Raw genomic sequence first — 14,405 nt, 5'->3', positions numbered from 1 at the left:
TCACTCCGTATCTGTATTCCCGAAGCCTACTAACCTGAAAGCACTGCGCACCTTCATTGGCCTATGCTCCGATTTTCGACGCTTCGTTCGAAATTTGGCTACTGTCATCGCACCTCTCAATCCACTCCTCCAAGGCAACAACAAACTATCTGCCTGGTAAGAATCTTGTGACCATGCGTTTACGAGACTTCGACACCTGCTTACGTCTCCACCAATCTTGCGCCCCTTCTCTCCGAGCACACGCACAGAAATTCACTCTGATGCCAGTGGTGTCAGCCTTGGTGCTGTCAGAACGTGATGATGCCAGTTCCAGTCGTGCACTCACGAAACCTGAGACCAATTACACCGTAACCAAAACAGAGTGCCTGGCCATCATTAGGACTCTACAGATGTCTCGCCCCTATATTTACGGTCGTCCCTTTGACGTAACAGATCACCACGCTCTGTGTTGGTTGTCAAAGCTCAAGGACCCATCAGGTCGCTGCGACCTGACGAGCTATCCGCGACGTTTTTTTTATACCACCGTAACTACCACAAAGATGGCCACACATGGTTATTGGTCGTGCCGCACCATCTTCGTCACAATCTTTGCTCCGCTTTCCACAATAACCCTCACTCCCGTATTCACAAACGATCCTTCACTCAAGAGCTCTCCTCGACTTGAAAAAGCCGTTGGGAGCGCCGTCTCTTGGCGGACCAAGTCACTGCATATAGGCAATATTGTGCAGCGATTCTTGAGAAGCGCAGCGTCAATTTCAGTCGAGCAGTGGCGCAGTGCTCAACTCAGTCAAGTGAAGGAAGGAATTCGAGTCGAGGAGCCTTTCTGAATGCGGGGGTCAGTGTAGCCACGGCGGCGTGTTCAAGGCGTGCACGCGCTTTCTCCTACGCTATTATTGGCGCGGAATATACAGATTTATCTGCAAATACGTCCGCTCATGGCTCGCCTGCCAACGACGCAAACCAGTCTCGCACCTCTCCACAGCACCTCTCCAGCCGCTTCCCTGCACAGCCCACCCGTTTGATTGCGTCGGCATTGACTTGTACGGGCCCCTTCCATGCACTGGCGCTGGCAACTACTCGATTGTCATCGACGTGAATTGTTTTACAAGGTACGCCAAAACCGCTGCATTACCTGCCGCAACAGCCAAAGACGTTCATCCTACGCAGCTTTGTTCTCCGCCATGCCACCTCTCGTAAACTGCTCAGTGAACGGGGCCGTGTATTTCGATTAGGCGTGTTGCAATCACTCCTATTTGAATACAGAATTATTCAACGCACCACTAGCACATATAACACACAGACAAATGTATTAACAGAACAATTTAACCAAACTATGGGTGACATGTTTTCGATGTGCGTTGCGCCAGACTACTGCAATTGGGATCTTGTTCTTCCGTTTGTCACATTCGCCTACAACACCACCTCCCAAGCCACCACCGGATTTTTGACATTCTTCTTGCTATACGGCCGTGAACCCTCTAGCACCACTGATGCGATTCTATCATACCATCCAGACGTTTACGACTGCCAGCCTGGGTCAGCGGTGCTCACCACGCCGAGGAATGCCGAAAACTGGCCCGTTCTTTCACCTACGACCAACAGTGTCGCCAAAAACAGCGCCATGACTCCGACATGCCTCCGGACGCTTTCACCATCGACTTTCTCGTGTGGCTTTGGGTCCCGCCAGTTGCTGCTCCCAGCCTTTCGTCTAAGCTTCTTCCGAAGTATCACAGACCCTACCGCGTGGTCGCTGAGACCTCCCCTGTAAATATGGACCCATTACGCAATTTGCAACCTTCGTCGTCGGGGGCGAGAAATAGTCAACAATAACTGTCTCAAGCCGTATTATTTACCCTCTGACCTCTCTCTGGGCCGCCAAGATGACTTCCTCTCGATACCGGGGGTTATTGTGAGGAAGAAGATAGGCACATGCGGAAGCGCATCGCCATCGCCTGGCTCGCTCGGCTGTTCGCTGCCTGGCTACGCCTTGCCTGTTGTTGCTGCTATCCTCCCGGTTGCTGTGTACTTTATTAAACCCCCGTAACAAAAGGAAGAATTGCCAGCCAGGGAACACGTGGTGTGAATGTTATCTTGCCTTAACAATCACGATGGCTACGACAACAAATAAAACAAAAGCGATAATAATTATTCCAGCGAAACTTCTCACAACACTTTGCAACTACAGCAACAGACGTAAATTAATTCATGATAAACAAAGAATAAACAAGACTACCTAAATTATCGTGGTGCCAATGTCTCATTGCGATAAAAAACTCTACTCAGGCATTGAAGTGCAAAAAAAAGTGCAGCCACAATTTCGGAGAAGCTCGTGAGAACTACATAGCAACTACAGTTACAGCCGTGCATAAAACATACTGTTTAATACGGATGACCAAAGCAAACGGGTTGTGAATGTCCTACCATGATAATAACCATGATCATTACAGCAAAAGCAACAGTAAGAATTCGAAGGAAGTACGTGAGGGCCCCATAGCAACTGCAGCAACAGGCGTGCAGTATATAACATTGAAGAAGCCACAGATTCTGGTTTTACATCTCCTCCAATGACCTCGTACATGATGGTAACGCACTGATTTCTTGCAACGATCAGGAATATTACAGATATCCATTACTGAGAGTTACATTGAATGATAGACCGGAACTCACTAGGCTACCATGGGGCAATTGCACTCTTGAATGTAACCCCAAACTTGCGAAGAATGCGACTAGTTACATCTCTTCACTCCGCAAATATTGGAGAAGGAAAATAAAAAAAGGATACTATTACACGTTGCATGGAACTATTCTCAAATAGGCAACATCAACAACTTCTGCCACTACATTTGTGCACCGGTGGTTGCGAGGGGCACTTGCTGAGGAGGCAGATATAGTTTTAGGAGCTTGCTCGCTTTGCTGGGGGGTTGTCTCTCGTCGTTGTGCCGGCGTGTACGCTAGAGATAATTGAGCCCACTAGAGGCGCAGTTGTGCTCTCTATTTCGATAGCGCTCACTAGGCGGTGCACTGCCACTCAGGGGACGCTCACTCCACTCTTGGCGCGTGCTCTAGTTTGGGAGGAGACCGCAAGGTAGGCGCGCTTTCTTCCTCTTTCGCCGGACATCACTCAGTGCGCATTGATACCGCTACCCACTATGAACACCGCAATAGCCAAGGGGGTGGCGCGGAGTGTTCGAAATGCGGCAGCAGTGCGGGATCGCCCCCAGGACTCTTGTCGAACTTGCCACTACATCCTATTTGTCAAGATTCTCTGGCTTTGTACTTTACCGATCTCAAAGTCATTATACTAAAAGGAAAACGTTCCTCCAAGCTTATGTGATCCGTAAAGAAGCTCTCGACGAAAATGTAGATACTTCATCAGTACGTAAATATCTGTACATAGTACATTGATATGTAAACAATGAACACTGTGTACATAAACGATGTATACCACCCCACCACAACAACTCTCGTGTCACGTCTTTATATGATGATGATTCAGGATATGTACAGAAGATTTACGGTTTATCAGAATTAACTTCTAGAGCAAGCTCCTTCATCATTACTCACTTCGTAGGTATGCGCTTTTTTTCACTTTGGAGAATTCTTACGCAAACTAGGCGAGTGTTTTTGGTGAACACATTTCGCCCTTGTTGTTGTCTGCAGCCACAGAAAGTGTACAATGCGTGGCGGACTTTCGAAGTTTCAGTTTTATTCATTGAAGCGAAAAAGACAATTCATTAGGGAAGAAGGCGTGGCGTTTCGAGGAGGTGCCCCAAAAGCCTGCACCGCAGAACGGCCTCCTGTAAGAGTGGAGCGCCGAAATTCGCGTAAGCAAAGAAACAAACTGCTCAAAGTTTTCATTCACTCAAGTGCACATCTATTATAAATTAACCAAGGAGTACATAAAAGAGGTTGCTTCCCATATCATCACTGATGTGATCTCCCTTTGATAAGGACTACTACTTCTTACAATCAATAGGGTAATGAAATAAGTCCTAGTAGCCAAGCCGAGGTGTATATCCCACCAGTAACGAGATGTGATGTAAGGAAAGCCTTGTAGCGAATGCAGAGAGGGGAAGCCACTGGTGATTATTAGGCAACATCAGATCTGTTGAAAGACCGTGGGTATATTCTGTTAAAAAACCTGGACACCCTGTCTACGAAGAGTCTCGTAACGGGGACTGTAGCAACATCTTGTAAGACTGCTAGCATCACCCTAATATATAAAAAAGGGACGTCATGGACTTGAAAAGTTAGCCGCCGATGCCAATCAGCTTACTGACTGTTGTGTGCAAGTTATTTATAAATTACTAGCTAATAGAATGAAGAGGACATTAATAATAATAAGTTAACCAAAAGACCAAGCAAAGTTTCCTACGGGGTCGTGACGCTGACGAAGGCAGAGACAGCTTGTTGGAAATGAAACTGCTTATTTGGCCAAACTTGGGGCCGGTAAACTAGAAGCCAGATTACAATGATGCATGCTGGTACTGATAGCGGCAAAGATAGCGTCGGTCATCGATCAACTGACGAGTGGTGAAGCGTGCCGGCAATCATACTTATGCCATCGAATATACCAGTGTTACCGCTAACCACCCCGTAATTTCTCGAAACATTTGTACATTGCGCGCGTACTCCTACCGAAATGATCGACTACAGTTCACAAGCTTCCCGAACACTGCAGGCGCCATTTGCGCTGAACGTTATCCACAATGTAACGGGGCGATAACAAAATTTGATGAATGTGGTAATATTCGTACTATAATTCGGGTGATATGAATTGTTAGAGATAGGAGTGACCCCAATATTCAGCGCTTATAGATTCCTGACAAGGCACTTCGTTCGGTCGAGATAGTAGCAGTTATGGAGACTCTACGAAAGTAGAGCGTTGACGAAGCGTATGTAAACATCTCGAAAGAAAGCTACAGTGCACCCACTGTGACAATAGTCCTTAATTATAACGTGGCTGATTTTCAAATAAGAAGGGCGTAAAGCATGAGACATGATCTTCCCAATTCCATTCAGACTGTGTTTAGAGAACGTTTTCAGGACCCTAGATTAGAAAACGTCATGATTAAGTGTTGACGAAAGGAGAGTACCCAAGTAACCTTTGATTTGCTGTTCACATTACTCAATGGATGAACTACAGCTCGTGATTATTGAATTTGGAAAGGAAAACAGAAAAGTAGAGCAGGAAAAAAATGTACAAAAATTAATGTAAGGTGCAACAGTCTAGACAGGCAATTTCGCCTTGTGATAGTGGCGAGGTGCCGGAAGTTGTAAATCAGCACGTCTATTTAGGATAGGTAGTAACCTTGGATCCAAATCACGGGAGCGAGGGAGAATATCAAGAAGGCGGGAGCTTAACCAGTAAAATGTGGAGGATGGGGGAGCACATTTGGCAAGCATTCTCAAAGTATCATTGGTAGGCTACCATTATCGCACAATATGAAGGTGTTTAACACCTGACTCCTTCTAGTAATTACCTACGGAGCAGAAACCTGTAGGCTAAAAAGATAGATCGATTTTTCTTGAGGGCGATGCAGAAAACAATGGAAATTAAACTGATAGATATAATTTCAAGAGACAGGAAGAGAGCAGGGTGGGCCAGGGAGCAAATAGGTTAGATCGATATGAAAGCTGAGACCAAAAAAAAAATCACCACTCAAGCACTCTGTACAAATAGTTAACCAGCAAAAAAGCTGGTAAGTGCTGCTCCGGTGTTTATCTGCTCCCGGTCCTGTTTTTGTGCTCAGACGGCACTATCATTCCGGCGAATGCGAGTCTCTCTCACGTCTCCGCTGTCGGCGCTCTTCTAGACTTGTCCGTCGCATACCCATGTGGAAGGTTTAAAAAGAAACTGATGCGCTCGTGCTCGGCACCATGGTTGGGACGGGATGGACGACGTCACTCAAAACGCAGCCAATGGGGCGCATGCATGGGTACGACGCTGCGAATGACGTAAGTGATAACGCAGCCAACAGAGACCACTCGTCACACCACTGCCGGACCGCTTTTTGTGTCTGCTAGCCATCCATATACAGTTCTCGCTGTAATAAATGAATAGGAGACGGGCACGCAGGCTTAGACCGGATAACCGCTGGTCGTTACGGTCAGCTGTCTGGTTTCCAAGAGAAAGAAAACGAGCCAGAGGGACACAAAAAATTTAGGCGAGGTACTGAGCTGAAGTTTGCGGGACAACGGGGCAGCACCATGCTCTGGACTGGGCTGATTGGCGCTACATGGGAGAGGCCTTTGCTTGGATGTGGGTGTATTCAGGCTGATGATGATGATGACGTAAAAGAATGTTACTGAGGACAACCAAAGATTTCGCAATATGCCAAATAAAAAGGCAAATGTATCCACTATCGTCACTCAAAAATATATTAGGTTTAATATATTGAGATTTAGTAATGAATGATTTCAATGGAAATTCCGCAGAGGCAGGCAGAGTGTTCAGCAGGAAAACAACGGAATGGGCAAACCAAAATAAGTTGATGACTTATACAGCACGATCATGAGGCTACAATTTTATATGTAGAAACGAACAACTAGCGTGATGGGAGCTTAGGTGATGAATGAAGGTGGCTCAGTGCATCATTCAATGTGCTGAATACAATCAAGTCTTAACATATCAGTGCTGATCTTGTGCATTTCTTACCTAATGTTCATTCTTGCGTCTCATAATTGGGGAATTTTTCGTACAGTTTCTTTATTGGTGACGCGCCCTTCATGGTGGTCAAGGATCTGGACATGATAAACGATATATTCATCAAGGAGTCAAACAACTTCTCAGGACGTGGAGTGAGTAGAAATTCTTCTTTTTCGTGTATTAATTTCTTCCGCTTCTTTCTTTTGTTTTCTTTCTTTGTTTCTTCGACAAAATCATTGGATAGGCAGGCAATGTGCCTATAGTTGGTGAATATAAAAATAAGAAAAATAAAGAGATGCAAGACGCCAACATCCGTAGGTCGGCAGATGGAGCTTAGAAGATGCTTTAGACGCCAAGCTGCTTATGATCAGGGCTTGTCCCTTGTTTGTCAGTGTAGACACACTGGTACTCGGAGCACACACAAAATAGCTCTGCGGTAGAGGGCTCATTCCACTCCGGCGGGCAGTACGGTGTGAGTGGCGACCACTAGCAGCACTTCACTGCTCTTATAATAAACGCGCTTAGTCTTCTCTGTCTTTCTTTCGCTCACACACAGCGTCGTAGTATGATTGAAGACTTGAGTAAGATTGCAGCGGAGGCGAGGACTCACAGAGTGGTGTATGCGGAACCATGAACGTCTACCGTGATGAATAAAAGTGAACTATTTGCAGAACTTTACTTACACCCATGCCTGCTTCGAATAATGCTCATGGTTCAATTTTGGCATTGGTCTCACTCGGGTTTAGGTTCAAGAAAACATTGATCAGCGTGGTTTACCAGCAAACAATTGAACACACCAATTAGATCTAATGAACTCAGCCAGATGGAGTCATACAGTTTCCACTCGGTTGGTCTCTCCTGCATCACCACCACCCTGACGAAGTGGAATTGAGGCCATGACATGTGCCGTATTTCACCAACTTAACGCAGTCATCTGTTTGATACGGCCAAGTTTACTCCAAACGTTCAAGGTCTCACGTGCTTTCTTCACTTTTTTTCTCCAACTCACACGCGCCTCCACGAGAATAAAATTCATCAAGTTTTTACTCGACCAAGTTTATTTAAACTCAAGGAATATAAACAGTTGATTGCCCTCAAACTCAAGCTATTCAACCTTAATTTATCATAAGGGTTCTCACAAGACAACCGAGGTGAAATCTGGTGCCACCATTTGTGCAAATTCACAAAGGGGCGTCCTAAGAGCGCTGGGAATGATGGTATATGTGTTCGCGAGGCTTGTGTTGGCTAGTGCTGAAAAGGCTTTGGCTCAAAAGCGGATACAACTGCGCAAGTATAGCTTTCCTGAAATAAATCTATGATAAGTGGATTGATTCACGCGTAATGTGTTCTAAAATAACCTGTATACGGCATAACCAAGCGGTGAAAGAAAAAAATCAGACGACGAGCAATAGCAGATTGAACGCTGACGCTGTTTTGTTTAGCCACCGTTCGTTACCGTCTACGCATAGCGAAATTTTACATCGATGCAGAAGTTTCCCATATTCAATAAAACTGACTACTGTGCCAGGATAAGGAAAAAATATCTCACTAGGTGCCTGTTTTATAGAAATAACTATATTGACACACTTGAACGCGTTGAAAGGAGAATGCATCGAGGTGTACGAACTCTACGGGAACGATGAAAATCTGAGTGAAGTTGGCAGCTTGAATATTCTAGCATTCCTATGCGTCCAAAAGATCGCAGTGCCAGTTTTCCCTCTAGGTAAATGTAGTGAACTGTATGAGTCACCCACGGTCACTGTAGCTGTTACTCATGAATCATAAATCGAAATAATAATCCAAGATTGCTTGAAATATTCAGTTCTATGCAGTTCAGACAGGCCCATTTACCCTGCAGAGGCTCAATTACTTAGGTGTTGTTTTGGTTGAATTAAACACATAATGTATGATATCGTATTTAGTTGCGGTAAATCGGCAGATGTAAGTGCTCGGGCACACTGTCTTATGTCGTTTTCCATGCGTATATGCAAGGAAACTTGAAAATTAGAAAAGCTGATTTTGGTGTCAATCGCAACAGACACAAATATAAAAAGTCATAATTGGTCTTGAAATGTAATTTAATAAAGAAATATATCGCGCAAGTTGATATGTGTGTAGTTTGGTAGAAAGCGCACAGCTTTTACATGGCGACATGACAAAATATACGCGTACGTTCAACTTAAAGTAAACATTTAGAGCGAAACGCCGTAATATTCACGTGTGAAGTAAAAGAAACAACGACTAAGAACGTGTAAAAACAATTAAAAAATGACCAAGAGACCACGTGTTGTGCCATATTCTATCAGCCACGCTATTAAAAACACAACGCTTGCGGGAACAACTTTGTTTTAGGACAAATAAAAAAGTTAGGACACATAGAATGACCATGCATATTAATAATGGTAGGAAGATGAAGATATAATCTTCTGATAAAAAATCTGTAAACAGGGGTTGTATCGAACGTATGCATAAGTGATCCATGCATAGAAGTCACCATGCATGGCAAGTGGTCATATAAATAGGCACTGAGGTGAACCTCACTCTACAGCCAGCACGGGGCAACAATGTTCATAGAGTGGTCCCCGGCTATTTCACATACAAGAGTTCAATGATCACGCACATCAGCGGCCCATGTGCGGGAGGTAACCTATTAACCACTTCAAAACTCACACTGATGCGATAAGTATACGCTCATGCACGCCCAGACAGTATGCCCGAATTCTCTGAGCGATCTTACGCTCATGTGGCTCACCTAAGACTGTTTAGCCATATGTATAATATGGCTAAATATGGCCACGAACAAGCATCGAGCATGCAAAGATGCTCGAGCTCGTGAACTGTGCCCGGTGCATTGCGCGACCAACGACCAGCCCTACAGTCAACAAAACTCCTTTATATTTGGTGAAGCCGTGCTGGGTACTGATCCTTCTACCTTCCCCGTACCATACTGGAACTGCGTTCTCGGCGGCCACTCACTAATATGCCAGACACTGATCAGTAGATGCTTCCATCACCATCAGCCACTTGTCCGGGCAGTGTTCTCCAGCGGGAGCCTGCAATCTTCAGCGGAACAGACGACAACGACGTTGAAGATTCGCTCTCGATTTTCAAAAGAAAGATCACTCTGAACAGATGGACGGACGTGAACAAGTTGACCCGCCTGTCGCTCTAGCTCGCGGGTGTGGCCAGCCTTTGGCTAAAAAACCACGAGGTAGACTTCCGAACGTGGCCGCAGTTCAAAATGTCAATTGTGGCAGTCTTCGACCAATCTGCCGTGCGAAAACTTCGTGAGAAGCAGCGTTTGCGCTGCTTCTCTCGAAGACAAAGGTGAAATTTTAACATGTTATGTTGAAGACATAGGCATTGACGGAAACTCAAAAGATCAATCACATCATAAGAGGGATTACCGATGATGCTTTTCAAATGCTTTTGGCCAGACATCTGACTGCAGTTAACACTGTTATTAGCTTTTGCCAGAGCTACAATCAATGGCGGAAACTTCGTGCTCTGGCAAGACGTCTTCCAGCACGATTTGGCATCAATGTCGAGTCTTACCAGCCGGTCATGACCAGGCGTCGCTAATAGCTTAAATAAAATCCTTCGTTCGCGAAAATGTCACACGACAGCTTTCCTTGGTGTCCTTCACTCAGGCACCTACCACAACTTTGCCATCGTCCCTCCACGGTGTCATTTAGACAGAGGTTGCTGAGGCGCTACCAGCTGCCCACGAGCAAAATCCTGTACCTGCTTCCCTCCCATACGCCGCGGTTGTAGCCAGGCTCTCTCAAAAAGCACCCGCATTCACTGGTCCAGCATCATAAAAGCTCTCCCTCACCTCTAGTCATTTGCACTGGTACTTAAACCCCCCACTTGTGGCGCACACTCGACAGTCGTCCAATATGCTTCGCATGTCGATCCCCCGGGCACGTCGCAAGGTGTTGGCGCGTTCGGGCCAAAGCAACCGATGGAAACCTCCGAGAGCCCTACTTCCCACTTGACTCAAACGTGCCTTACAGTTCCTGCCCTCCAATGCAAGCTCGCTACCAGGATAATTTTCATCCTCGGAACATCTTCGCTCGCCCTCTCCGCGCCATCGCTCGCTTTCCGCTATGCGGCGATGCCCCAACGAAAAGAGAAACCAGATGACGCAGTTCCCGAGACGAGAACTACGCAAGTTCAGGTTTGCCGAAGTCCTCATTTTTTACCCACCAATGTTATGAATGTGGTTGTCGAAAATGCCGCTTGAGTTGGTCTTGTAGATACAGGTGCTGCTGTTTCTGTTAAGGACACTACAAATTGCCCTTCCATTCGCAAAGTTACGACGCCTCTCTCGGGATTGTCGCTTCGTACAGCCAGTGCTCTGCCTTTTAACCGACCATAGTCAGTTCAGCCCGCTTGACCATTCAGGACACTGTGTACGATAGGTGTTCATGGCTCTTTCACCGTGCTCGCGTACCATTATCTAGGGATAGGAATTTTCGTCACGTCACAACACCGTAATCGATTGCGCTTGGGCTGAGGCTGAATTTCGCGTACTTGAGGACCGAGCCTCCATTGACATTAAATGTGCCGCCAAACTTGTTGTGAACGATGACACCTACACACCCCCCCACTCTTTTCCTCCGTACCAGTTTCGTGCAGCGCTATCAACGGTGGGACGGTGTTCTTCTCACCATCTCAGATATTCGTAGCCTGAAGAGCCGTTCCGTTGCCTTTTGCTGCTTTTCACTAGATTTCACTACAGTACACATTGATAATTGTCATTCACAACCGCTATCACTGCTTTGACACGAGTGCGTTGGCCATCATAGCCGTCCACGGTGAAGTGCCCTTTACCCCCACCTGTCAAAGTCAACACTGACGAAGACTGTGCGACCAGGCGAAACGTTTGTTACTATAAAAGGTGTTTCAATATATATATATATATATATATATATATTGTAACGAGGGCAGTGGGCATGGAGCTCGAATATAGAAAAGGAAGAAGACTTGCTGTGATCGCAGGCTTGCGTTCAGTTAGCCCTTGCGTTCAATAAAGCTTTCGTTCGCCGAGTCAACTCCTGCTGGTTCAACACCCCGTTTCAAGTGGTGGAAGTGCTGGGATACATCTGGTACTCACCCTGGAGCTTCGTAGCCGCACACTCCAACCACCTTCTGCGATGACTGATCCGGGACCGTCTCAGGCCGCCACTCCAGCTCTCGCACCCATACCTGTCTTCTGCGCTGGCGCTCTCCGGCAGCGCGACCCCCCCATATTTGGTGGCACAGAGGACCAAGATGTGGACAACTGGATTGACGAGTATGAACTGGTGAGCGCGTACAATAAGTGGAACGCAGCCGATAAGCTCACAAATGTGAATTTTTACCTGACCGACGTGGCGAAACTATAGTACAGAAATCATCGAAGTGATTTAAGCACGTGGTCGGAATTGGCAAAAACGCTCTCGGAAGTCTTTGGACGTCCTGCTGTCCGCCGCCTTCGTGCTGAACAGCGCTTGCGTGGCAGAGTACAGAGAACAGATGAGACTTTCACGAGCTACATCGAAGATGTGCTCTTCTTCTGCCAGCTCATCAACCCGACTCTGGATGAGGCAGGCAAGATAAAAAACATAATGAAAGGAATCGACGATGGTGCATTCCAAATGCTTGCTGCGAAGTGTCCCCAGACAGTCGCCGAGGTGATTCAGCTCTGCCAAAGTTATGATGAGCTGCGTAGGCAACGTGATTCCACACGTTGCGCTGCTCAAGACACCGCGGACATTTCATCCCTCGACTATCGCCATGACACTGCCGACCACTCTGCTTTAATGCCACTCATAAAGCAATTCATACGCGAGGAGGTCGCCAGGCAGCTATCTATAATCACCAGAACTACCGAGCCGATGGCACCCTTATCGCCTTCGCTTCGTCAGGTCATTGAATCGCAAGTTGCCGAAGCATTGCCGCCAGCTCCGGCTCCACCATCTGTTACCGCACCACTAACATATGCAGCCGCTGTTGCTCGGCCACGCGCTCCATCGTCTCCGGCTATCTACGAAGCAACTCGCCACGTTTATTCGTCGACGCCACCCGCCCACCCGTTGACTGTCCCGTCTCCGGCTGTATACGAAACAACCCGGAACGTTTATATGAAGCCGCCGCCTGCACGACCGTTTCCGGTACCTTATTCAGCGACAAGTGCCCCTACCGGCAGCCAATGGCGCACTCCGGATAATCGGCCAATATGTTTTTCATGTGGCATCCCAGGCCACATAGCTCGTCACTGCCGCCGTCGCAGCTTCCCTTCTCATGACATTGCAGGGGCCTCACACTACATGCCCAATCAGCCACGATATCCCGTTCCTGCCGATCCACCTCTAGACGTACGTACCGGTCGCCGCCCATCCGGCTCAAGGCGTTCGCCTTCTCCTCGTCGCAGATCCATTTCTCCAATGTTACGTCGCAACAGCCCACCGCGAGGGGAAAACTGACGGGCGCAGTTCCGGAGGCAAGAACTGCGTTGGCAGCGAAAATTTCAAGACCTAACTGCTGTCCCCCGAACGAAATCGTACCCTATATTGATGGCATAAAGGTGCACGGACTTGTTGACACTGGAGCTGCCGTATCTGTAATTAGCGAGAAACTGTGCCGAAACTTGAAGAAAGTGACCACGCAACTTACCGACCTATCTTTGCAGACAGCTACGTCCCATCAAATTCAGCCTTCAGCTATGTGCACTGCACGAGTCGTCATTCAAGGTGCGATTTACGTCGTCTCATTTGTAGTTTTCTTCCGTTCTTCGCATGACGTTATCCTTGGATGGGACTTTCTTTCGTCAAATTCTGCTTTGGTCGACTGTGCTCGTTCCGAACTCGCATTATCTGTGCCGTGCTATGACCCCGACGATGGCGCTTCGTGTAGAGTGTTTGCTGCTTCTGACGTTGACATTGCGCCTTTCTCAGCTGTTGTTGTCTCGGTGTCGTGTGCCTCCCCCCCGAAATCGCCTGTGTTGTTTACGCCATCGGTCCCATCTGCGTTCCGTCAAAATATCATGCTTCCGTTTGCCGTCGTCATTTTTCGCAATGGTCACGCTGCCATTTATGTGTGCAATCCCTCGGACAGCCCGTTATCCTTACTACGTGGAGAATGCCTGGGAAGCTACGAAGCTTGCGAGTGCATTCTTCCGGCTACTATACCCGATTCAACGGTTTCGCTCCCAATTTGTGCTGTCACTCCTACCAACGCGCCTAATGATGCTCTGGACGTATTCTCGGATGCTATCGACTCTGAGCTTGCAACAACTCAGTGCGAAGAGATTATAAATCTCCGCTTTCGTTCTTCATTCGATCGTGACCAGTCAGGCTTAAGCCGAACCTTTGCGGTCGTTCACCGTATTGACACCGGTCAACAAGCCCCACTAAGGCAGCGTCCGTACCGCGTGTCATCTGCTGAACGCCGTGTCATCAACGAACAAGTGGACGACATGTTGAAACGTGGCATCATCGAGCCCTCCAACAGTCCCTGGGCTTCACCGGTTGTTCTCGTCAAGAAAAAAGACGGATCCATCCGGTTCTGCGTTGACTACCGCCGACTCAACAAGATAACGGGCAAAGACGTATACCCTCTGCCGCGCATCGATGATGCTTTGGACTGCCTACAAGGAGCAGATTTCTTTTCTTCGTTAGATTTACGCTCCGGCTACTGGAAGGTGCCCATGACAGAGGGTGACCGCCCGAAGACAGCCTTTGTAACACCGGATGGACTATATGAATTCACC

General features: G+C 47.2%; 1 protein-coding gene across 1 annotated transcript in view; it reads left to right on the top strand.

The window, feature by feature from the left end:
* The window catches only part of LOC119179089 (cytochrome P450 3A43), a 111,231-nt gene that overhangs the window by 27,649 nt on the left and 69,177 nt on the right, over window positions 1-14,405 (top strand). Inside the window, exon 4 of the mRNA XM_075869613.1 lies at window positions 6,705-6,801. Coding sequence (XP_075725728.1) covers window positions 6,705-6,801 — 97 coding nt within the window. The remainder of the gene's footprint in view (window positions 1-6,704; window positions 6,802-14,405) is intronic.

The sequence above is a fragment of the Rhipicephalus microplus genome, chromosome 7 (genome assembly GCF_043290135.1).
Source record: "Rhipicephalus microplus isolate Deutch F79 chromosome 7, USDA_Rmic, whole genome shotgun sequence".
Taxonomy (NCBI): Eukaryota; Metazoa; Arthropoda; class Arachnida; order Ixodida; family Ixodidae; genus Rhipicephalus; species Rhipicephalus microplus.
Note: the sequence above shows the minus strand (reverse complement) of the source record. Positions and strands in the feature narration are given on the sequence as shown.